Below are 24,670 nucleotides of genomic sequence, written 5' to 3' on the forward strand. Positions count from 1 at the left end.
AATGGCTGTTTTTCCACAGCGCAATGAGTTTCTTTCATTGTGAAAGAACAAGGAAAGTGAAATGGAAATGAAGAAAACACTTCATTACATCTAAGGGCACCACTGTCCCCTGTCAGGGTGAGAACTAACTCACTGGGGAGGAGAGATGGTCTTATGGTTAAAGCACTGTAGTGGAACTTGGGAAGCCTGGGCTTATCAGCTCTGCTTAAGACTTATAGAAGGTGGTAAACTCTGCAAGTTTTGACTTACGGCATTTCTTCCCAATTTTTCCACTGAGGAGAAGTAGGATTTAACCCAACATACACACATGTGGCAAGGAGCTGAGCCTCCAAATCCTGTGAATTGTGGGAGATCCACATGGATCTAGGAGAAACAGGGCAACAATGCTGTGCAGAGACCTGCTACCAGGGACTCCATGATTTAGGGTGAAATTATGGAGCCACAGCACAGCTACTCAGATGGCAGGAAGTCTATGAAAATGGTTCTGCTCCCTTATCAGCCACATAGAGAGTTTGGTCCCATTTGCTCCTATAGATAAGGCTGTGAGTGTTACTTGGGCTCTAGTAGCTCCCAACTGGCTCCATCTGAGGGGAAGAAACACAGGACTGGGTCTGGGATCCCACAGTTTTTTTGAGGGAGGAGGTTAGGGTGACTGGGGGACTCTTCACTTCCCTCCCCATTTCCAGGGTTGAGGGAACTGTGCCAGGAAGGGGTCTGGTGTCACCCTCTCTGCCTGAGAGCTCTCAAATTACAGATGTGTAAAGAATGAATGACAAGAACGACAAAGGAAATCACTTGTGGTAAGACCACAAAATTACACAAGGGAAAACGACTACACAACTACAAGTGAAATAAAACTATATTACACTATAGGTAAAGCTTACACATGATATCAAGAATCAGAGACATCATCCCCAGGAAACCACCTGAGTTTCCAAGCATTGGACTGGGATGATGGATGGAGACATTAAGATCTATCCATATTACAAATTAACAGGCCTGCTTACAAGTGTGTGACAGAACAGGGTGTGTGTGGAAGGGGAAAACAATTGAAACTGAGTGAATGCAGCACAGCAAGCACACGATGAACCCACCTGTTTCCCCAAGACTTTATTTCTCTTTCGTAACTCAGCTGATGCTATCATTTCACTGAGTTCTAATTCGAATTGAACGTCAGTCCAGGAACGACATGATTTTGTTGAAGAATAAAACTGTATTGAGAGCAAATTTACTATATAAAGAAGTACCTCAAATTCATCTGATTTCATCTGCAACATCTTTTCCAAATAAGCTATCCTTTGGAGAGGATGCACCTTCTCTGCAAGAACTGCATGTGTGGCTGCATTAACCTGTTGTGCTATCTGGTCTGTCAACTCAGAAACCTGGAGAAAGCTTCCTTTTACGGTTTGAAGGCCTTGTTGCAGTATCTAAAATGAAAGATCAAAAAAATAAATCAGATCTGCGTTCCTGTGTCTCTTTTATTGCTATAACTAAACTCCTTTGGTTGATCTGCATTGGAAGCCAAATTCAGCCATAGACTAAGCGAGTGGCTTTCATTGACTTTAATGGGAGTGGCAAGCACTTACTCCAGGGCTGAATCTGATAAGTCTATTAACAATGTTGGGTGGGACGAAACCATAGATGTTACTGAAGGTCGGCCTTCCAGTTACCCAGAGATTTAGGCTGATTTTTTTAAAGGTGCTGAAGAGAATTAGGCATCCAACTCCCAAAGAGCTCTCTTTAGCTCCTTTAAAAATTCCCAGACTTAGTATCTGGATTCAAAGTTCAGTGGGATAACATTGCCCAGTAAAAACAGCGAGGAGTCCTTGTGGTGCCTTAGAGACTAACAAATTTATTTGGGCATAAGCTTTCGTGGGCTAGAACCCACTTCATCAGATGCATGGAGTGGAAAATACAGTAGCAGGTATATATATACACACACACGGTACATGAAAAGATTTCAGGCACTGGGTTACTAATGTTATGAGGGAGATTAGCGAGAGAAATTGGAAAGAATAACCATCCTCTCTAGAATGGCTTTATACAGTGATGATAATATCCTGCTAACAACTATGCTGAACACCTTTGCCAGCACTTTGGAACTATTTTGATTGATTGAGAGCTTTTTTCCCCCTCCAGCAACAATACTATAAATTTCAGTTCTAAATGTTATGAACAGCTGTGGGAGTAGCTGGCACTTCTACAACCAGTATACTGCTTGTAGTTCCTTTTATCTGGAGAGGGATTTACAGAATATCAGCCTGGAATGTGTAATTCTCTGCCACGTTCACTTGATACTAAACATGAAAATCCCTGAGTTTTTTTTCCACACGTTTCAGTGGGCAATGAGTAAAGAAATGTTTCTTCTGATTAACTGTAAAAGTAAGGACAGACTTCCCTGAAAGGTCAAATGTGCTTCTGGCTTATTGACCCTGTCTTTGGCATGGATCAGACTGTAAGCACTTCAGTTATTTATAAAGTTCAAAATACATAATAAAAGTCAGTCATTTTCGGTTCAGTGATTGCTACAAAATAGCCAGATGCTCAGGTTCCCTATGTTACCTTCATAGAGTATGGCCACTGCAAGGGGATGGAAATCTGGCAAAAACTGCCAGTCAGGGATTCCTCTTACATTTGGGAATGACTGGAGGGGATTAAGCAAGAGTAGCTGGCTCTACGCCAGTTGCTCCTGGCACCCCACCTCTGGCACAGGGAGACATGTCCAGAGCAAACTGCACCCTGGCGGTGCTCCCTAGGGGACCACTGCAGACAATATAGTTTAGAGAAGCCTTGTTGCTGCTCTAACTAAACTGGTCACGGGCTGCCCACAGAAACTGGAGCATGCAAGAGACGAGGTCAGGTCACCATCCCCTTCCCTTCTTTGCATGCTGTGCTTGGCCTGACCTGAGGACCTGGCCCAATGTAGTTAAAGAAAATAAAAAAGGATGGATTACCAAAGAGAAGTCAGGCCCTGGTTCCCATTGTCAGGATTTTTAAATAAGTCCGGCCTTGCATAAGGCAGTGAGAGCACTTTTAGGTACCTTCACATCCTGTATCTTCTGCTTCAGGACTTCCTCCATGTTGTCTTCAGGTAAGTGAGCTCCCAAGAGCTGATGACACTGCTCTTCATGTTGTTCTAACCTCAATGCTGCCTCAGTGTATAACCCATCATACGACTCCCAAAGCAATAACAAAGCTTGTGCTGTCTGTAGCTCATCAGTGACTTCTTCATTTGCCAGAGTCCATCTGCAATATACAAGAACATAACACAGGTTATTGATTTATGTTTTGCCCTTAAACTTGAGGACGTGCACAGACCAGACTCTGATCTCTTTTGAAGATTCTCAGTAGAATTTCTCTGGATTTACACCAGGGCATCTGAGATCAGAGTCTTGCCATCAGTAATGTCCATACTGTATTGCATGTTTACTGTGTTGCTCCTTTTTCTGTTTGTTTTTTGGTCTATCACCCAGACCCACAATAAAACAATATGTTAAAGTCGACTGGCCCTAGTTCACCAAGATATTTAAGCACATGCCTAACTTTAAACATGTGAGTATTCACAATGAAATCAATTAAAACATTCACATGCCTAAAGTTACGCACATGCTCAGTACCTTGCAGAAGCAGGGGGCTTTATTACCAACATCTATTTTGTGGTTTTTCTTAGGTGTACCTTGCATGTGCCTCCTTGCATTTATGTTCAATAATCTCTGCAAATGAGGAACAACAATATTTCTTGAGGTTAGCAGCAGAAGCCTGGAGCTTGGCCCAGCTTTCTTCACTCTTCTCTGCTTTGTCTTGAAGAGACTGTGAAAAATGAGTCACAACAATTAGATGTGGAGACGAATGAGCCACAGTTCATTGAGCTAAAATGTAGTTTTCTTTAGAGACTAGGAGATGTAGAGTAGTGATACTGTAACAACATTTATGGCAAAGACAAGTTTTGTGAAAGAAAGAAATAATAATGTAACAATAATATACTTGCTGCTACAAATTAAAGAACTGAAGACTAAATTGTGGCCCAATCCAGTAATACATCATTTCAGAAGCATCTCTTCAGACAGGTAATGGTCCAGTGGGACTCCCCGTGTGAATAAGTGCTACTCAAAGCAAGAAAGTGTTGAAGAATTAGGCCTTTGACTGGCAAATATGGAAAAATAACTGGTTTGAAATTCTGTATTAAATATCAATAGAAAAATATCAATTGACTTTTTAAAGAAGTTTCACTTATTTAGTTCAAACTATTCATTCTAAATTGGAATTCGTTTTTCCTTTGGTGTTACTTGTTCTTAGTCCAACCAAAGAGCAGACGTACTTTGAAATTCTTATTTTAGATCGGAAATAATAAAGAAAGGTTAAATATCAATAACTAGAGTCCTCTGAATACATGAGGCTTGATTCCCTGTTGCCCTGCACCTTGTTTATTCATTGTAAAGAGAGCACAGAGCAAGCACAAAACAGTACGATTCTGATTTGTTCATACTTTGCACCTGGTCTGCACTAGTGTGAACGACTACATGAGGTATAGGGCAACGAAGAATTAGGCCTTGTCTACACACAATCTTGCATTTGTTTAATTAATCTGGTGGATACCTGAAAGTGGTTTATTTCAATTTAGTTTACACTAGTTCCTAACTTAAGATAAATCCAAAAAAGCCTGATTTAAACTGAAATAAGAGCATCTACACAGCTTTTGGCACTGGTTTAACTAAACTGGTTTACGTTCAGACCTTTAGTTAAACTGGTGCAACTCTGCTACTAGAACAGCCCCTGGGCCCATTGTCTCTGCAGACAGAAAGAATGCCACTGACTCCCATGGGCTTTGGGTTAGGTCCATCGTGAAGCTCTAAAGAATCAGTTTCCTGAGGGGAAACTTTCTGGTTTTTTAATTAATCTTCGCCCACATTTGCACTAATACATCTACATTGTCTTTGGTAGATTTACCTGCAGAGTCTTCACCTGGCCTTTCAAAGCTTCCAGCGATATTACAGAAGGTTTGCATTGTTCTAGGCAGTACAAAGAGCTTATTATCATCAGGTTAACTTCTTCATAGGCTTCGTCATAAATTATCCATTGCTGTAATATTGACTGCATTGAGGTTTTTAACTGTGCTACCTGTAAACAAACAATCACTGCTGAGAAAAAGGATTGCTCCTGCTTAACATTTACTTACAAAATGTGTTAATGAAGCTATTTCTTGGGTAATTTTGAAATAAAAATGGACTTCAGTACTTCAGCTCAACGCATGCTGGATGACAATCCACAAAAATTTCACAAATGAAGTAACGGGTTAAGTTTGAAATACAAATTTAACTGGATACCAAGGCAATGCTGGTTTGGCAGCCACCACTCCAGAACCCCAGGCTAGGTGAAAATGTGCAGAAACAACGCACAGCTGTTATTCTTTGCTGCCAATATCAGGACGCCCGCTAACAGATAAAGTACTGTGGCTCCTGAAGGCCTTAATCTCCTTAGGAAATAGACAATTTGAGATGGAAATTTAGTTCCAGTTTAGTCAAAATGGAACAGAAATTGTTTGGGGTAATTCAAGCTTCTAATAAAATACCATAGTGTTCTAGAGAGCGACATTCTCTTGTATGCCATTGTGCTATAACAATGCAGATGAAACAGAACCACAGCCTTGTATTCCCATTCAACAACTGCTGGAGGAACTTCAGGACTCACTAGATACAAGAGCCATGCAATGAATGAGGTGGCAAACTTTCCTCTTTTTCCCTACCCCTTTTCATTATTACAATTACTTTTATCATAGTAGGACTGATAAGGTTTTCCTTTGTCACAGTCTTTGTGACGTTGCCACAAGAATGAAATCATAGACCTATTCCAGTTGTTACAGGTTGTTCTTATTTTTCTATAGCACCCACCCCCTCATGGGCAGGTTCTCACCTTGCAAAACGTAGGGCTAGATTCTGACTCTGACTACACACCTATACAAGAAAATATGGAGGAGACAGAACTCCCCACCCTTTTGCCCACTATATCGGCTACCTGTATCTTAGGTCCAGGTGTGCAGGAGTAAGCACAGCCACTTATTCCTTATCTGGACCAAGTGGGCAGGATAGGTCCAGGTTGGGAATAGGTGGACTTTTGGCTCAATCCCATTACTCGTTGGCTAGTGTACCTGAGGCAGTGTGCAGAGGTAGGAATAATTTACTGTTGGTACCAGTGAGCAGCAAATTATTGGCACCAGAGAGCAAAGGGGACGCAGGGAGGAATTGTGCCTCTGAGCAGGGTTGGAGTCACAGTCCTACCTGAGACTGTCCCAGCAGTGGTGCAATTAGTGCACCACCCCTTGCTGAGGACCGTGAAGTCGCAATCTAGCCCCTAATTAGGCCAGCCTGCTAGAAGGGACGAAGCAGTATATAAATAGAACCTCAGGGTTACGAACACCAGAGCTACAAACTGACCAGTCAACCACGCACCTCATTGGGTATGGGAAGTATGCAATCAAGCAGCAGCAGAGACCAAAAAACAAAAACAAAAACAAAAAAAAACCCCAATAAAAAAAGCAAATACTGTCGAGCACTGTGTTAAATGATGTAAACTACTAAAAAAATAAAGGAAAAGCAGCATTTTTCTTCTGCATAGTAAGGTTTCAAAGCTGGTTTAAGTCTATGTTCAGTTGTAAACTTTTGAAAGAACCACCCTAACCCTTGGTTCAGTTATGAACATGTCAGAGTTATAAACAACCTTCATTTCTGAAGTGTTCACAACTCTGAGGTTCTACTGTATGTTACATACAGAAAAACCCGACATTTAAAGAACATTAGAGTTGCAAAGTTAAGCAATTAAACGTTAGGAAATGTCAAAATTAAGGTTGCTTATGGCAGCTGGGAGTAGCAATTGCACAGAAAGCCTTGCTCAGCCCCTGTAGCTCTTGGCAGGAGTATGTTCAGTACAGATGGACGTGTCAGAGAATTTCACTGCTAAACTCTAATAAGTCTCTACTGAGCACATTTGAATGGAGATTTTTCAAATTCTTCTAACTGGGTCAAATTAGAGCTTTCATTGGTCCAGCAAAGGAAAAAAAAAAAAAAGGGCCTTTCTCTGGCACCATGGTGACTTCCCATTGCTGAATTTCAAATCCCTGTTCCAAAACATTGGTGTACCAGAGCTTCTCAACAGAACAGTTGGAAGAATGTTTTTAACATGAACAAAACAATGTATTTTCTCTAATCTCATTCTGAGAAACAGCTGAACCATTTCTGCTGAAGCTTAAAAAATATTTTAAAAAATCAGCCTGAAGCAGACACCTGATGTGGAAAATTTCAGTCAAAATGGTTAAAATTTGGCTAAGTTACCTACTGGAAAGCATTGAGCAACCTTAACTTTATCTGCATTACTTATAGTATTATATATTATATGATGGATTGTAAACATAAAGCTGTATTTATCATACACATATGACATTGCTGGGGTTAATTGGCCTAAGAATAAGTTATGGAGAGCCATTGAGGAGGGAAAGGGAATCCACAGGAACGTGAGTGGAGCAACTGGGAACTATAAGGGATCTGCTTAGAATTAAAAAAAGCAGTGGGAGTGGAGGAGGGAGAACCCAGTGCTGTGAAGATGGAAAAGGATTTGCTTGGAACAGAGAGTCTCCATCAGGACTCTAGCAGAGAGCAGGAACACATAGGAATAGTAAGGGACCAAGTGGATCCAGTTAGGAAGTTTGAAGTTTTCAACCAAAGCCTTTAAGCTACCAGAAAAATGTAGATACTTTTTTAAAAAATTGGTAAAAGGGGGTAATTTTTTTCTTATTTGACTCCAAAGCAGGTTGATCTTTTTTCTTTTTTCCAAACTTGGCATACAGGTTCTCCTTTGGCATGAGAATAAGCATGATAGTTTTTTGGCCAAAAGGAGAGTTCTTGCCAAAGCTATATGGAGCAAAAAGAAGTAGAAAAAACAGTTACCTACCTTTGTAACTGTTGTTCTTCGACATGTGTTGCTCATGTCCATTCCATTCTAGGCGCGCGTGTGCCCACATGCACAGTCGTCTGAGATTTTTGCCTTAGCGGTACCTGTAGGCTGCCCGTTTGGGAGGGACCCGCCACTGCTTCGTCCGGAGATGACGATGACGAGTGCACCGACGGGGCCTTCTCCAGGGATGGCTCCTTAGGTCCTGGAGTCCGATGCGCTGCTCCCCACATCAGATTTGATACTGTTTTCAGACTCCGGTGCTGGCGGTGCCGGGGGCAGTTTGTCCGATGCAGCCCAGGAGGACTGGTGGGAATACAGGCTTGGCATTATGGGCACGCCCCACGGGTTCCAGTACGGCCACTGAGCAGGCCACTGTCCCTGCTGCTATGCCATCGCTGCAGGCGCTGTGCCACCTTCGTGGGTCAGCGGCGAATCACCCCTCCTTGGCGAGGGGCTGAACTCCCAGTCCGAATCTGACCATTGTTCTTCCAGCAATCAGGACAGAGTCATCGAGGCCTCAGTCTGCCGACTGACCTTAGTCGGCGACTGGTGAGATGAGGGCAAGGAGCGCTGTCTGCTTGATGAGCGGAACTTGGGGGGATGGAGACTGGTGCCGCGACCGGGATCAATCCCGGCCTGGTGGGGACTGACATCTGGGAGACCCTCTTGGTAACTGTGACTTGTGCCATGGCAATCTTTGACAGGAAACTGGCCGGTACTGGTGGTACGGGGACTGGTGTCTTGACTCTGGTGTCCCATGTCTTGTAGGGGGAAAGCACGGTGTCAGGAACCTGGGCCTTCTGACTGGAGACGGGGAATGGGGTGCCAGGACCCTAGGCTGTGGAGATGGGCATCTACGCCTGCAGTCCAGGGACAGAGGGTGCTCCACTGACCTGTGGGGCAGTCCCATGACCGGCTTGCCTTTAGGTGTTGGGGCCTTAGCCAAGGCTGGTGCCTGGTGCAGCGTCTGTGGTGCTGGTCAGCCGGCTTGTTCTTTAGCCACCTGGGCTGCTCCAGGCAATGAGGGCCTGAGAAGCCAGGGTCCCCTGCTGCTCCTGGGAGTTGGAGGTGTATCCCTGGCCGGGCTGAGGAGTCTGACCTCAGCGGTATCCCCGTGAAGCCTCGGGGCGGGCACATGGCCTGCCACTGTTCCTTTGCCTGAGGCCCCTTTCCATTCCGGTGCCAGGGGCTCCTCTTCTTTTGTCGCTTCTTTGGCACTGGTGAGGGGGAGCAGTGCAGGCGGCACCTGGTGCCAGCAGTGTGCGCCACACCGATGTCGAGGTGCTGGGCGTGGGATCGAGTGGGAGGGCTCTGACACAGGACGAAGTGCAGCCTCCAGGAGGAGAGTCCTCAAGCAGATATCTCGCTCCTTCTGGGTTCTAGGGCGAAAGTTCTTACAGATTCTGGACTCGTCCTTCAGACAACTGTCGTGGGGGTCACTAATAAGCTTCGGCCTGTTGCATGACGAGCATGGTTTGAAGCCAGGAGAGTGGGGTATGCCATGCTCCCGAGCGAAGTCCCAGCCGGGACTCTAACTACCAAATAATCCAACACTTAATTTAAAGGCTAACTAAGTACCTAAACTATATACAATGAAGACAGACAATGGACAGTTGAAGAACCGCTAATGATCTTGCAATTGCAAGACAAGGCGCTCTGACCAACCGTCACAAGCGGTGAGAAGGAACGCAGAGGGCATAAGGTCAGAGGCGCCTATATACCAGTACATGGGCGCGGCACTCAAGGGAGTGCCGCAGCTGACCCTACGGATACCGCTAAGGCGAAAATCTCTGACGACTGTGCACACCTAGAATGGAATTGACATGAGCAAGCACTCTAAGAAGAACGGGACATCTACTGCAGCCTTAACTACGGATTGGTCATTGAACAGCTCAGTAATACTGGAAATTCCCAAAGAGGGTTTGGAACAGTTGCTAGGATTAAATCCTGGGGAGAAGTGTAAATGCAAAGTTCTCTACCTGACTGACGACACTGTTCCTCATTTCATGTAGCTTATCCATTCTGACAGCCATATCTTCTGAGGTTTGTTTTGCACCATCTTCCAAAGCCATATAATTCTGTTTTAGCTGATCCAGAGCTTTGGACTTAATTGCAAGATGATTTTCTAGCTCCTAAAGGGAAAGAAAGATAAAAATCTTTATCTGTGTGACAATACAAAAGTAAAGACAAATGATTCTTCTTTAAAATCAATCCCATGTCGTTTTTCTAACCATGGGAAACTTACAGCAATTGAGTTCTGGCAGAAATGAGTTTGCCTCAGGAAACTGGAACAATTGTAAATGTCTGTGAATTAGCAGTCTCTTACATGCAGAACACAAGAAACTGCATTTTGCCTTGACATGGAATGCACATGCTGATTTGGAACTGAGAGCCAGATCCTCCGCCAGCACTTGGGCTCCCTTGTACCACTCCAGGCAAAGGGGCTAGAAAGCTTTTCAAGCAGGGCAGCAGAAGATTCCCTGTGTCAGATTCCAGCCCTCCTACCCACTCCAGCATATGAATGCGAGGTAGGAGCATCTTGCACAATGGGGATCTCTGGCTTCATAACAGTTACTAGGAAGTCATTTTCAGCTGACATGGGTTAGAGCAGTCCTGAGGCTCTTTTAACTTACACTGAGCCTGACATGAGCCCTGGCTGACCCTAGCATTGGGTAATGCATAGGTAGCTTTAAGCCACCTTTCCCTTCACCTTTCAGATCCTGCCTCCAGCATAGAGGAGTGATGTTTTGGAATAGCCTTCCAAGGGAAGCAGTGGGGGCAAAAGACCTATCTGGTTTTAAGATTAAACTCGATAAGTTTATGGAGGAGATGGTATGATGGGATAACATGATTTTGGTAATTAACTGAACTTTAAATATTCATGGTAAATAGGCCCAATGGCCTGTGATGGGATGTTAGATGGGGTGGGATCTGAGTTACTATGGAAAATTCTTTCTTGGGTATCTGGCTGGTGAATCTTGCCCATATGCTCAGAGTTTAGCTGATCGCCATATTTGGGGTTGGGAAGGAATTTTCCTCCAGGGCAGATTGGAAGAGGCCCTGGAGGTTTTTCACCTTCCTCTATAGCATGAGGCACATGTCACTTGCTGGAGGATTCTCTGCTCCTTGAAGTCTTTACACCACGATTTGAGGACTTCAATAGCTCAGACATAGGTGAGAGGTTTTTCACAGGAGTGGGTGGGTGAGATTCTGTAGCCTGCGTTGTGCAGGAAGTCGGACTAGACGATCATAATGGTCCCTTCTGACCTTAGGATCTATGAACCTGGCCTGGAGTTTGGAAGCAGTCCCACTGAAGTCAGTGGGACTACTTGTGAGAAGAACTGCTCCCCAACGCGATTAAGGTGATCACTACCCCACAGCAGTACATGTGAATGTTTCACACATCCAAATGGGCCAATTCCTTTAACTAAAATGTTGCCCTTTATGTCAACACATGTTTTCTGTTAATGATTCACTGTCCAATAGCTTTTTGAATTTATTTAAAATCATTTAATTTTTAATGAAGTAAATGAAGTTTAGTTAAGTGTTTTACCCACCCGAAGCGTAGAATCTTGCTATGATCAGATATGGTACTTTAGAGATACCAAAAGTATCTTATTAACTAGCTGGCAGAGTCTCACCCCAATACACTTCAGAGAAAATGCAGATAGATGAGTAACTCTGCATTAATACAGCACTGCAGGGAATAATAGCAGCATAATATGAGAGAGATACAAGTAACCATGGCAATAAAATAACAAACATTTCATGGGAGGAAATAGAAGGGTAATATTGAACTGAATGAATGCTGAATATTTCAAGAGTAATTGGGGACCAGCTGGCAGATGACTGCCACCTGTCCTGATTTTGATGGAGCTATCCCACTGAAAAATCCCTAAAATATCCTTAGGGCTGGAGTAGCATGACTGCGTTTGTGCCAGGACATGATGTGGTGAGGCTAGTCTCACAGCATCAATAATAGAATGAGGTCTTCATGTATCAACAGGTCAAAGATGGCAAACAGGACTAAGTGGGAAAGATAAAATGGACCATTTGAGAAACAGAGAAGAAATATTATGCTAATGCAGAATTATACCAAGTTACCACAGAGTTACTATTCTTCCTAACCAAAGTATCACCAAAGAACATTTCACACTAATCAATCTTTCCATCAATGTGCTGAACTGAACTGAATGAAAATGAAATATTTTCCATTAGAAGAAATCTAAAATAAGGTAGTGAAAACATTAAGAATTGTTGTAATGTTGCAGGAAATTCCAAGGATAAAAGAGTCCAAAAAGCAACTGTGGAATTTCACATCTGTGTTGTGCCAGAGCTTCAGGCACTGTAATTCGGTGCATGTTAATTTACAACAGCTGAGGATCTGGCCTCTGATCTCCCTATCAAACTTTGCATTTCATATTTTCATTAAAGTGATACTCTGTGCTATGCTTTTAGGAATATGGTAGGTTCCTCCAATTTAAAATAAAAATTATGTGACTTTTGTAGCATAGACCCAGCAAAGTCTTAAGAGTAATGTTTGCAACATAAAGAACACTTTTTACCTTACAGTCTTCCAAAGTGTTCTGTACTGAGATTAGACTCGCTGGCTTTTCCAAAGATTTCAGCCTCTCGCCTTGTGCTTCCAGCCAGCTGCTCAGAGTTTGTGCTTTGTTTTCATTTTCAGTGACGATTTCCAAAATATGTTCCAATTCTTGTATCTGAAAATTACAGGATTAAAATATTTCATTTTAATTAAATTATATCAGATTGAAAATGTTTCGCCAATTTAAATTCTCTGTTTTGGTTGGAGTCCTTTGTAGGACTCAGGCAGGACAGGAATGTGTCCAACTGCCTATTCACAGTAAATAGCTCTTTCCCTATTTGGTTCTATATCTCACATCATAATTTCTCCATATTTGGGTATGCCAAAGTATTCCCTAACAGTCTAACAGAACACTATCATCTAGCTCTTCTGTAGAGTTTTTCATCAGTAGATCTAAAAGTGCTGTACAAAGGAGGTCAGTATCATTACCCCCATTTTACTGAGGGGGAAACTGAGTCACAGAGAGGGGAAGTGATGTGCCCAAGGTCACCCAGAAGGTCTGGTGGTAGAGCTGGGAACACAACCCAGGTCCAGTGTTCTATTTGCTAGGCCACACTGCCTCGCAACGCTGAGCCTGTTCCACAGATTATTTCTAGTTTCACCAGGGTGAAATAACTCTGATGCATTTATTTATATGTATTTTCTATAACATATAGTAAATACATAATAAAATAAAGAATAGTGATATGCACCCTGAGAGTGGTTTTCATCCATTGATCTTAAAGTGCTTCTATAAGGAGAGCATATTCCATCATTCTCATTTTCCAGAGGGGGCAGAGAAGTTAAGTGACCCGCTCCCGATCACACAGCTGGGAACAGAACCCAGGGCTCCTGATTCCCAGGCCTGGGCCTCATCCACTAGACCACAGTTCTTCATAATAAATGAGTGTGGCTGGTGATATGCCAATCGGCCGGTTTAGCGATCCCAACATCATATGTTAAATGGAAATAGGCAGGGCAGGGGGAGGATATTTTAGCATCCTCCCTGTTTTCAATCATGTTCCATAACGTGGAGGAGGACTGGCCTCTTTTTAAACAGTATCATTGTCCCTGTGGCTTCTGAGTGGGTCTTGGCCATCTACCTGCCAGCGCAGGACTGTTTCTTACCATATACTGCCTACTATTTTCAATCTTAAATGTCTCAAGCCATGGGGTCCATATGGCTTTCCTTCAGCTCAACAGATCACCATTATGACGCCCCTGCCCCAATATTCATCTAAATTCTCCCGTTCTGAATTTCTTAATTATACCTCTTCTTACAGAGGTGTGATAACACCCACCTACTTTACCTTCCAGGAGTGTTATGTAACTGAGCACATGTGAAAGTACTTTGAGATCCCTGGGGGAAAGGTAGCATAGAAGCACAAAGGATTATAATACATGTAATCAACATTGGAAGGAAAAAAAAAGATATAAAACCACGAAATAGGAGCAAACCTTTCTGTTCAGGGACCCTTGCAGCTTGTGCCACTGCAGGTTCATCTCACCAAGATGCTCTGCAAATTCTGTCCTTTCATAGCGCTTGCTTTCTACATCGCAAGTGCTGATCTGCAACAGCGACTGGTTAACAAAATCAACCATCCACTGTTTAAAGTTCATCTCCATCATGTATTCCTGAAAAACAGTTACGATGGCAATATTAATTTCATAAACTCCATTAACTGCTGATTTATAATGTAATTCTGTGGCATTCAGAGAAAACTTGTTATTCTGATCCATAGTACAGTGCATTTCCTGAGAGATACATTCTCCATTGTCTAAATCAAAGGTGGCCTTAGTCCACTGCTAACAGACGCACAGCATGGGCTAAGATAGGTCCCTGCTTTGTCTTTACTCACACAGATGGGTCTTTTCAGAGAAGACGATTCTGCCCAATAGTAAATACTAACTACAGCTTGGAAATGCCATTTATTTTCTTTGAAAGCAGGAAGATTTGGGCAAAAGAAAGCAGATTCTCTCTCTCTTAAATTGTAGTTGTTTATAATGAAGACACAGTCCTTTCACCAAACAGTACCATCCTGACTAGGGCCACTGGATGATATGGTAATACAGATACTAATATTTTGGAGCCTATGAGATGCATGTCTCCCTCAGGAAGAAAGCTAGAAATATCCTTAAGTTTATCTGGTTGGAAAATTCTGAAGAGCTATCTACAAGACAAGGCAGTGGTCAATTCTGTCGCACAGGGGTCCTAGGATATGAATGCTAGGAACATACTTTTAATTGTTAACCAGAACCAAGAAGCTGACCACAAAAATGCAAAGTGCTAAGAAGCACAGGATTAATCTTCAACAGTACACTAATGTTCCAAGCTGAGCTACTAAGTACTTAGCCCCCCTAAGGAACCTAGAAATAAATGGATATTCTATTCAATTCTATTCTGGCTCTTGTACTGCATCCATTACTGTGATACCTGAGCACCCTGTAAATGACTCGTTCTTCTGCTCGCATATTTACCTTATATTTCTGAAGAAGGTTTTTGACTTGGGATGCGTTACTTTGCAAATTTACAGTAGCCTCATCATCTTCTCTTTGTTGTTCCACATGGGTCAGCCATGTCATTATTTCTGTGATGGCCTCACGAGATGGAAGCTTTTCCATCTCAAGCTGGAAATCAAATATATAATGATTCTTCTGTACTTAACTGGCTAGCAGTATTAAATCAGACCATCAAGGAGGAGAACATCTTTATCCCCAAAAGGCCTCACATAATGTAATTATCTAAGTATGAACTTGCAAGTAAACCCTGATACTCAAATTTAGGATATGATTCAAACTTAAAATAAGAAATTTGGACATCTCAGAAGTCTGGGATAAGATTATTATTGCCTCTTGAAACTAAGCTTTATATAAAATATGACATTGATGGGGACAGGCAAAGTTAGGTAGAAATACAGTAATAATTAAGCCTCAATACAACACTGAGGATGTTCCAAAAGTGAGTCAGATGGGCAATTGAGCCCTAAAGAAAAAAGTGCTTCCCCTGCCTTATGTAGTGCTTGACTGAATTCCATCAGTAACATTTTAAAATAATTCTGCACATAGCTTGGCTCAAACAAAGAAATGACAAGAGATTCCCTCCTTACCTGGTGAAGTTTTTCTTGGATGGTTGGGAACTGAGTGATCAGTTCTGCCCATTTTTGTTCAAACTGTGCCAAGGATGATCTAAGCACTGCAGCATCCATTTGTTTCACATGAAGAAGCTGGTTGCCAGTGCTTATGACAGATGACTTCAAGGATGATTTTTCATCTACTTCCTTAGAAAATGCCTGAAATATACAGAGATTTAAAAATATAGATATATTTTTTAAACACGCAGACAGGGTCTCAATCACAGGAGGGTCTGACTGGACGGGTTGCAATTCTGGTTGAACTGAAACCTGGTAAAACTCATCTCATTTGATGGAAACTTGAAACCTGCTGGAGCTCAGTAAACCCCAGAAGAACGTTGAGCCACGCAGACGTCAGCCAAGACCTTTCTTCTCTATCTTTCTGCAGGATCCTTTATCCCCAGTATGCTGCCACCTACAACCCCTTTCACTGAACAGGACCCCTATATTTGGTGCTTTATTCTCAGGTTGGATCTCCAGTGTCTTGAAAGACCCGCTCCTTCGTTTCCTGACCATTATTTGGAGGGGTTGGGGGGGAGAATAATCTGCTGGTCCCCTCTCACCTATCAGGATCTTCAGATCTTTGTCCCCTGTCTTTGAGGTGCTGGTTGGTTCATATCCACCCATTCACAGAAATATCTTCAGCAGAGCTAAAACCCCCCAGTCTCTCTCACCCCCATTTAACAGCAGCAGCAGGACTGTGACATGCTTCCTCCCAGAGGAACCCCGGAGGCAGTGCAGTGCTATCCCACTTCATACTCAGGGCTATGCCCTGCTGGCAGATTCTGGCCACATTGCAATGTCATTGGGGGTGGGGAATTATTATCTAGCATCTAAACGCTGCAGAATTTTTTGACTTACAAACAAGCTGTCTATATTGTTTCTGACAGTATGTAGGTCTTGTGACACATTGAGAGACTGCTCCTTCCAAAAATTCATTCTCTTCTGAGCAGACTGCAACCATTCAATTAACGTGTCTGAGTCTCTGTTGTAGCTATAGAAACAAAACAAAGCAGGTTAGCGGACTAGAAATGACTCAATCCCTTAGTAGAGTCTATAACACATTTCTTTTCTCCTCTCAGAATTGTCCTTCCATCCACCTAAAGATGTATGCTGCTAGCACTTTATACAGGTTTATACAGGCCAGGATTCCCGCCCTCCACCTCAGACAGAATCACTGCAGTAGCACAGAACTGATATATGACAACTCTGTTCTGCTGAAAGCATACACATGTTGATTGGAGAAATAATCAACATATTTATGGCCTGTGAAACAGCCTCAGAGCTTCTGAGTCTCAAAAGGCTCTCTTCCTGTATTGACCGCACAACTCATATGGATCTCATATGGAGGCCTGGATCATCTGTGAAGAGGCAATGTCTTCACACTGGCCCAGACACCAGCCCCTGGTCTTTGACAGCACAACTCCAGTGGGTACCCTCCATGTGCAGATCAGGGGAGCGCAATCTGCACTTTAATTAACAATTTTGATATGCAAGTCAGAATAGAATCCAGCTCACTCTCCTCTAGAGATGTCGGCCTTGCAGTGCCAATAGGAATAAAGACGTTTTTATCATAAAGTAAGTAGATATGACTGACTACACACAGGGAACAGATCTATTCAGTAAGAAGATGACACTTTTTTAAATAGTCACTTTTTTGACCATAATCGGACTTTTGTTTTCCACAAACAGATGCACAAACTCTGTAGTTTAATTACATTGATCTCATGATTCAGGAAATATGGGTATCGACAAATATGTGAGAAACCCCAAATAGCAGTGGCTAACCCTAATTCCCCCTTGACTAAAAACTTACCTGACCAAGAGTTTGAGTAATGTTTGAAGTCTGTGCAGCTCATGGCCAACTTTTTTGGTTAAGGACAACCACAGTTCTTCTAGTTTCCCAATTTGGTTTACTAATTCAGGACAGCTCACAACAGTCATCAATTTCTTCCCTTCCTTCACCATCTGGCAAAGTCTGGCATGTTTTTCATCAATGTTTCTTTTGGTTTGCTAGCAAAGTATAAGTATTTTGCACAACAACAACATATTTTAAAAGAGAAATATGGCTATTAAAACTTGCATTTTATTCCCCCAACTGGCATTTATTTTATTTTCCGTTATGAAGAGCGGTAAGAATAATGGAGACACAAGTTATTTTTCATATTACCTTGTGATGTATCTTGACATGTCATGAAATAGCATGTCATGGCTCCACCACATGAAACATAATTATTGTGGCCCATTTGAGGCATCTCATAATACAAATTCAAATGATAATCTATGCCACCTGTGTTCATTATAGTTAGTTCATGATTTTGATAAAGTCATTCCTTCTCAGTGCTGAATAATCTCATATCCATTTGTTTACTTTGGATTATGGACTTCTATAAAGGCATTACACAAATATGCAGTCCGAAAACACTCCTTTTTACACAAAAAATACTCTTGGGTTGGTAAAAGGATTTATTTGCAATTAAATAGCCATGCACAAAATCAAGCAGTAGTGAAAAAAACAAACAAACAGAATGCAGGCAAACAGGGTCGAAGTTTATAAACTTGACTCACTATGGACACAAGCGTATGGGAGATCGAATACCGCTAATACAACATGCTCCCTGAAGAGTGCAAAAGCCAAGTGCTGGCACAAAAAACAATTAACTTCCACCACTGTTTTAGGTGGTATAATATGCAAATCTGGAACTATTCTGTTTTTAGTACATGCTGTGTTCAACCTAAAATCATTCCTTCTCCTGACAGAAATGAGTCCAAGAAACAAACAAGCCTCTTCAGTAAAGGTAGGTTAGTCTTCCACACTTTCAGCCTCAGCCCTCAGAAGACAACGGAAAGACTCCCCAGGAATGGGGATCAGCCCTAAGCATGTACCACTCAGTCTAAAGAGCACCAGCAGACAAACATATTAACGGATACATCATGTGTTTTAAACTCATTTATATTAACTGAAGAACTGTATCGTCCTAAGCACTTCTCTGATATTTGGAACAAATTATTAAATGTCTATCTGCCTTTCTCCAGAAAACTAACTTTATTTTCCTTGGAAAAGAAGAGAATTCAAGGTGATTTAACTGTACTTCCCAGAATTTTGGAAGAGATTGATAGAATTGATAGACTTTTCACTACAAAGAGCAGCTCAAATATTTGGAAACACTGGTCTGATTCTCACCTCACAAGGGTGAAAATTGAATCAGGCTCATAATCATTGTGTATCACTGGAGTATGTATTTGAATGCCAGCTTTTAGAGCAGCTGTAGGGACTCTCTTCGTAAATGAACTAATTGAAACTACCTCTTTCCCCGATACTTTTAAAAGGTATAAAAAGTTTTATTTTCATATGGAAATTTAAGTTTGGGCACAGACTACAGTTGCTACCTTAGCTAAAAGGGAGAAGGACCCTGTTTGGACGACATTAAGCATGTGCTAAGCAGATATTTCTAAAACAGTATTTTTGCCATATACAGTGTACCTTGATCCTACCAAAAAAAAGTGATTAAACAGAAATAAATAAAAATACCTGGAGAAGTGTAATCCTCTCCATTAATCTTTCTTCTGTCTCGTCTACCAAATTCACAGAAGGCACTGCAGAAGCAAGCGCCTCTAATTCTTTGTTGAAAGGTACATAGTCCTCATCAAATTCTGACCATTCCTAAAACACAAGGCATATGTTAATGTAGTGTACCTCTTGTTCTATGCTTGTGCTAAACATTGAAAATGCTGATGCTTTAACACTTACATATTATTCTTAGTTCAACCAACAAAACAGAACATCAAAACAAGAATATAGAGAGAACATATATTAAAGAGTAGCTTCTATGTGATCTGAAAACTGAGAATTTCAGTTAACACACAGGTGATTTCTCACTCAAAAACTATTTATGATTTTTTTAAAAAGAAACTTAGGTTTTTAAAACTTTTTTTCATTTTAATGTACTACCAGTATTTCTGTGCCACACAGGTCTTTATTCTCAGTCTGGGTGTTCAGAAAGTACCACAGGCATGTTATAGGAATTCACATTCATGCTGGAGGGAGGGACGGTGTTTAAATTCCAAATTTGAGGGGAAAGAGATGAATTGCTAAAACTGAATGTGAACAGTCAGTCACTGCCCTCAAACAGACATGGGTAGTAGGCAGCTGCTGGGCAGAGTATCTCTAGCATAGAAAGGGTTCCATTTTCCATACCAGGTTTATTCTAATCCATTACCTTTAATAAACTCTCCAAGTGTATGCCATATTGGGAAGCCTTTTGTTCCAGCGATCTGACGTCTTCCACCAGCTCAGTCCAGAATTTCTCTTTTTTTTGTAATGTAGCAGGAGCCACCTTCTTGGAATACGATTGCACAACAAGCATATGAGCGATGAGCTTGTGAAAAAAGCCCTGAAAAAACAACACAGTTACATGTTTCAAGCCTATTTTTCTGTTTTATAGCAAGTGCTCCATCAGATTCTTTGTATTACATGAGGACATCTGTTGTGATTTTAATCATAAATAATAATGACACTTTGCATTCATTATATACTGTTTCATCCAAGGACTTCAAACACACCGGTGAACCAGGTAAATAATATTCACTATGCTACAGTGATGTTAACTGAAGTAAGGAGTGGTTAAGGGATGGATTGGGGCAGGACCTTTTATGGAATTGCAGGGCTGGGGAGCTCAACTAGTTTGTCACAAGTGCAGTCCCTGCACCCAATGAAACAGCAAATGCTTCTTCTCCATGATCCCAGGAGCTCAGCACGCAAATTGGACAGGGAGGTGCATAGAGGAAGAGGACAAAGCAGATCCAGAGCGTGCTGGTCACATTGACACACTGGGCTGCTCATTGGGAAAGCTCCATACCATCCTGCTCATCCCAGTGGCTAAAAGCTATGGTCTAGCCCAGACAGATTTGCCCAAAGTCACACAGAAAGTTGATAATTAGTAGCAGAACGCAGGAGCCCCTATGTCCATATCCCTGCTCACTCCACTAGACTATACACTGTTCCTTAATTAACTTTACCACAGATTTAAAAAATACTGGCTATAAAATAAAACATCTTCCGGACACTTTGATACATTCTGAGGTAGCTCGAACCAGGGATAAATGGATCAGCAAACCCAGACCCCTGTTCCAAAGAAGTCCCCAAAATTGTGAGATTCCATCCAGGAGCAACCATACTTGTTTTGCCAGCTGGGGCGGAAAATGTTTTCAGTGCCGTCCCCTCCCCACTCACGTCCCAGTCCCCTGAGGTGACCAAACAACAACACCACCACCACCCTTGGCAACAAACCAATCAGCAGAGTAGAAAAAAAAAAAAAGCCCAGCAGCATGAAAATGGCCTCTTTATTTATTGTTTTTGAAACCACCCTATCTATCTCAGAATATTTACTGCATTGACTTCAAGTACCTCAGACTCTCTCTTATGCTAGGAGAAGTAGCAATAACTACTCAGCAACGATATTTGAGAAAAGTCAGTCACAGAACGTCATACTCTGCAACGATTTGAGCCGTGCTGCATTGCATGTGCTGTACCTTGTGATTTTCCAGGTGAGACTGTAATGTAGCTCTACTTTTGGCTAGCTGCTTTGAGTCCTGAGCAAGCTTCTCTCGTCCAATGTCTACCAATTCTGCCAACCCACGAATCAAGCCTTCGTATTGGCTCTCGCTGATGAAAGGAGAGTTTAGTTCCATATACTTGGCTCTCAGAACCCCCCAGGTGTCATTCAGAACATCCTAGGAATTAAACAAAATTCAATGAGCTTATTTCTTGCAAGGTATAAACCAACATAGAGACCTGCGCGCACCATTTCTAGAGTATCATATTGTGCCAGATGGCCCTACACCTTTCACTGCTAAAGTGTCTTGTTTTGAAGAGTCAAATCTTGCAGGATAGAATGTTGATTGCTCTGTATTCTTACCTCTAATTTATACACTTCATGGATCAGAGCAACAGGTAATTGAAATCTCTCCCCATGATCTCTCAGTTTTGCTATTTGGGTCTCAAAGTTGTGTAGCTCCAACGTATATGAATCAGTTTTCTGAATAGAAGATATAATAAGGAATTAAGTGTAGTTTTGCTCCTTTAGGTTTTACACTATTATTATTAGTATTATGATAGCAGTTAAAGATCGGGACTTAATTGTGCTAGGCACTGTACAAACACACAGTGAAAGAGTCCCTACCCCAAAAGCTTACAATCTAAATAGACAAGACTGACAGGGGAAACAGAAGGAAAGTGACTTGCCCCAGGTCACACGGTCAGCCAGTAGCAGAGCCAGTAAAATAATCCAGATCTCCCAGTTCAGTATCCTCTGTACTGGGCCACGCAGTTATTTTTACTAAATCAGTAGTAGTCAAAATAAAAACACATCATCACCCTCTGAGGGTGCAGAATTTTGTTTTCCAGTGAACACAAGAGACCTAGTGTAGGGAGTTCTCTGAAATAAGGGAAGTTTTAGATTCGTATGATTTTCAGATTTAGCTGGATAGGTGACAGAACAACTCTGAGGGGTAGGCGGCTGTTGTATGTTCTGGAAAGGGCATGCAATCTGCCCTCAGTTTAACTATCTTGTCATCTTGTCTGTCCTTCCTTAGGGTCTTTTAAGCCCTTAACTAGGAGAAGGTAGGTTAATTGATTCATGTACCATACTACGAATGCTATGGCAATTGTTGCATTTGTTAACATCTGTTTATTAGGTATTCCTTATGTGAATACTTATATTGCTGGGGAGGTTTGAAATAAATACTAGTGTCCCCTCTCCCATAAGGGGAAGCTCAAGCGACATTCTAATTAAGGCTGTTACATATAAAGAGCTGTATTTTGTGCTTTTGTGTATCTTGTCTTGCTTCCTCTCTGCCCTAAATTGCCTGGTTGGGGTGACTTGCGCCCCAAGGGAGTCAAAGAGTGAGTGAGCCCTGTGTTTCAACTAGTGCCAGGACTGCAATCAAGCCCTACTGTTGTATGGGGGTACAGTGTATATGTGCGTATGGGGAGTGGTCATTCGGCCTTCTCCCCCACATTTGCAGACCTGACAGCATGACCCAGCCCTTAGAAAATATGAAATTGTTTCTCACATTTTAAAAACAAAACCACAGACACAAACCAGGCAATATTGTCCACTGCTAGATAATTTTGCCTTAACTTAGTATTTTGAGTTAATTACCTGAAGCTGTTCAGCAACATTATGCCCACGTATTGCATTCAAGGTTTGTTGCAGAGTAGATTTTTTCTCAATTAACTGATCATACAACATCCTGACTTCATTCTGTGAACAGATAATAACAGGAGCTAACTCAGAAGTGTACTCAATAACAAATGGCAGTGATAAATCTCATACAGTGAAAAGACACTTGAATGGTGATTCATCATGGCACTTTGATCACTGTTTTTTACATGCTCTGGGCTCGATGCAGGAATCACTGGGTGAAATTCTACAGTCTGTATTAATCATAGAAACATAGGGCTGCAAAGGACATTGAGAAGTCATCTAGTCCAGCCCCTTGTGCTGAGACAGGATCAAGTAAACCTAGACCATCCCTGACAGGTGTTTGTCTAACCTGTTCTTAAAAACCTCCAAAGTATTCCAGTACTTATCTATCCTTATAGCTACATTTTTTTTCTAATATCTAACCTAAATCTCCCTTGTTGCAGATTAACCCTGTTACTTCTTGTCCTACCTTTAGTGGACATGGAGAACAATTGTTCACTATCCTCTTTATAACAGCCGTTAACATATTTGAACACTTAACAGCACCCTCTGACTGTGGAGATTGGATCCTCTGGCCTGGAGTGCTGGAAATGCTGATAACCTGATGTAAGTGAAAAAACTGACTAGGCAAAGATTGCAACTTCCTAAAATTAAGTTTTAGTCACTAGAAAGCATGTTTTGCTTTGTTTGTAACCATATCTGTCTGTTTTTCTCTTTTTTGTTCTTTATTAATAAATTTCTTTTTAGTTTTACTATAAACCATCTCAGTGTCGTTATATTGAAGTATAGAGTGAGTGCTCAGATAACCTAACAGGCTGGTGCGTACACTGTCTCTTTGCAGGCAGAGAATTTAATAATTTCTGTGAGTGTCCAGTGAGAGGGACTAGACACTACAGAGAACTACTTGGGAACTGGGGTTCACTGATCATTACCTGCAAGGCAAAATTACGACTGGCAGTATTGAGGAGTTTGCTGGTGAATTGGACAAACTAGTGTGGTAGGGAGCTGACACATAGTCTAATCTCCAGCAAAGCTCACTCTTGCTTAGGTAGAGGGGTAACACAGTGGCTTTCGGTTCTGAGCTGCCCTAAGGAGAGCGTCATATTGAGTTCTTGAAGATAATAGCTAACAGTTCCGAGATTGCTTCAGCTAGTTTCTTAAGTAATCCTGGGTGAATTTTGTCAGGACCTGCCAACTTGAATACATCTAACTAATCTAAATATTCTTTAACCTGTTCTTTCCCTATCCAGATTGTGTTCCTTCCCCCTTTGTTGTTAATGTTAACTGTGTGAAGCACCTGTTCACAATTAATCTTTTTAATGAAGACTGAAGCAAAATAGACATTAAACACCACATCTTTGTTGGTGTTATCCCCATTATAAGCTCTCCTTCCCCACTAAGTAGCACAACTACACTTTCCTTTATCTTTCTCTTGCTCCTAATGTACTTATAGAACCTCTTCTTATTGCCTTTTATGTCCCTTGGTATGTGTAACTCATTTTGTGCCTCAGTCTCTCTCATTGCATTCCCACATGCTTGCACTCTTCTTTTCTACTCCTCCTTAGCAATTTGTCCATGTTTCCACTTGTTGTAGGATTCCTTTTTGATTTTCACGTCATTAAAGAGCTCCTGATGAAGCCATATTGGCCTCATGCACCTGATGAAGTGAGCTGTAGCTCACGAAAGCTTATGCTCAAATAAATTGGTTAGTCTCTAAGGTGCCACAAGTACTCCTTTTCTTTTGGCCTCTTACTGTTCTTCTTATGCAGGAGGTCAGATCAGAGGATCCTAATGGTTCCTCT

At 41.8% G+C, this 24,670-nt stretch overlaps 1 protein-coding gene across 1 annotated transcript in view; it reads right to left on the reverse strand.

The window, feature by feature from the left end:
• Positions 1 to 24,670, reverse strand: part of SYNE2 (spectrin repeat containing nuclear envelope protein 2) — a 272,335-nt gene that overhangs the window by 67,164 nt on the left and 180,501 nt on the right. The window contains exons 76-91 of the mRNA XM_084632047.1: positions 22,824 to 22,925; positions 21,579 to 21,698; positions 21,193 to 21,393; positions 19,881 to 20,054; positions 19,193 to 19,324; positions 17,477 to 17,673; positions 16,522 to 16,654; positions 15,637 to 15,819; positions 15,008 to 15,157; positions 13,988 to 14,164; positions 12,510 to 12,665; positions 9,924 to 10,076; positions 4,948 to 5,118; positions 3,677 to 3,810; positions 3,042 to 3,246; positions 1,248 to 1,427 (exon numbers count right to left, since the gene is read on the reverse strand). Coding sequence (XP_084488173.1) covers positions 1,248 to 1,427; positions 3,042 to 3,246; positions 3,677 to 3,810; positions 4,948 to 5,118; positions 9,924 to 10,076; positions 12,510 to 12,665; positions 13,988 to 14,164; positions 15,008 to 15,157; positions 15,637 to 15,819; positions 16,522 to 16,654; positions 17,477 to 17,673; positions 19,193 to 19,324; positions 19,881 to 20,054; positions 21,193 to 21,393; positions 21,579 to 21,698; positions 22,824 to 22,925 — 2,568 coding nt within the window. The remainder of the gene's footprint in view (positions 1 to 1,247; positions 1,428 to 3,041; positions 3,247 to 3,676; positions 3,811 to 4,947; positions 5,119 to 9,923; positions 10,077 to 12,509; positions 12,666 to 13,987; positions 14,165 to 15,007; positions 15,158 to 15,636; positions 15,820 to 16,521; positions 16,655 to 17,476; positions 17,674 to 19,192; positions 19,325 to 19,880; positions 20,055 to 21,192; positions 21,394 to 21,578; positions 21,699 to 22,823; positions 22,926 to 24,670) is intronic.

Source organism: Lepidochelys olivacea (assembly GCF_965140295.1).
Source record: "Lepidochelys olivacea isolate rLepOli2 genome assembly, chromosome: 6".
In the NCBI taxonomy this organism is placed as follows: domain Eukaryota; kingdom Metazoa; phylum Chordata; order Testudines; family Cheloniidae; genus Lepidochelys; species Lepidochelys olivacea.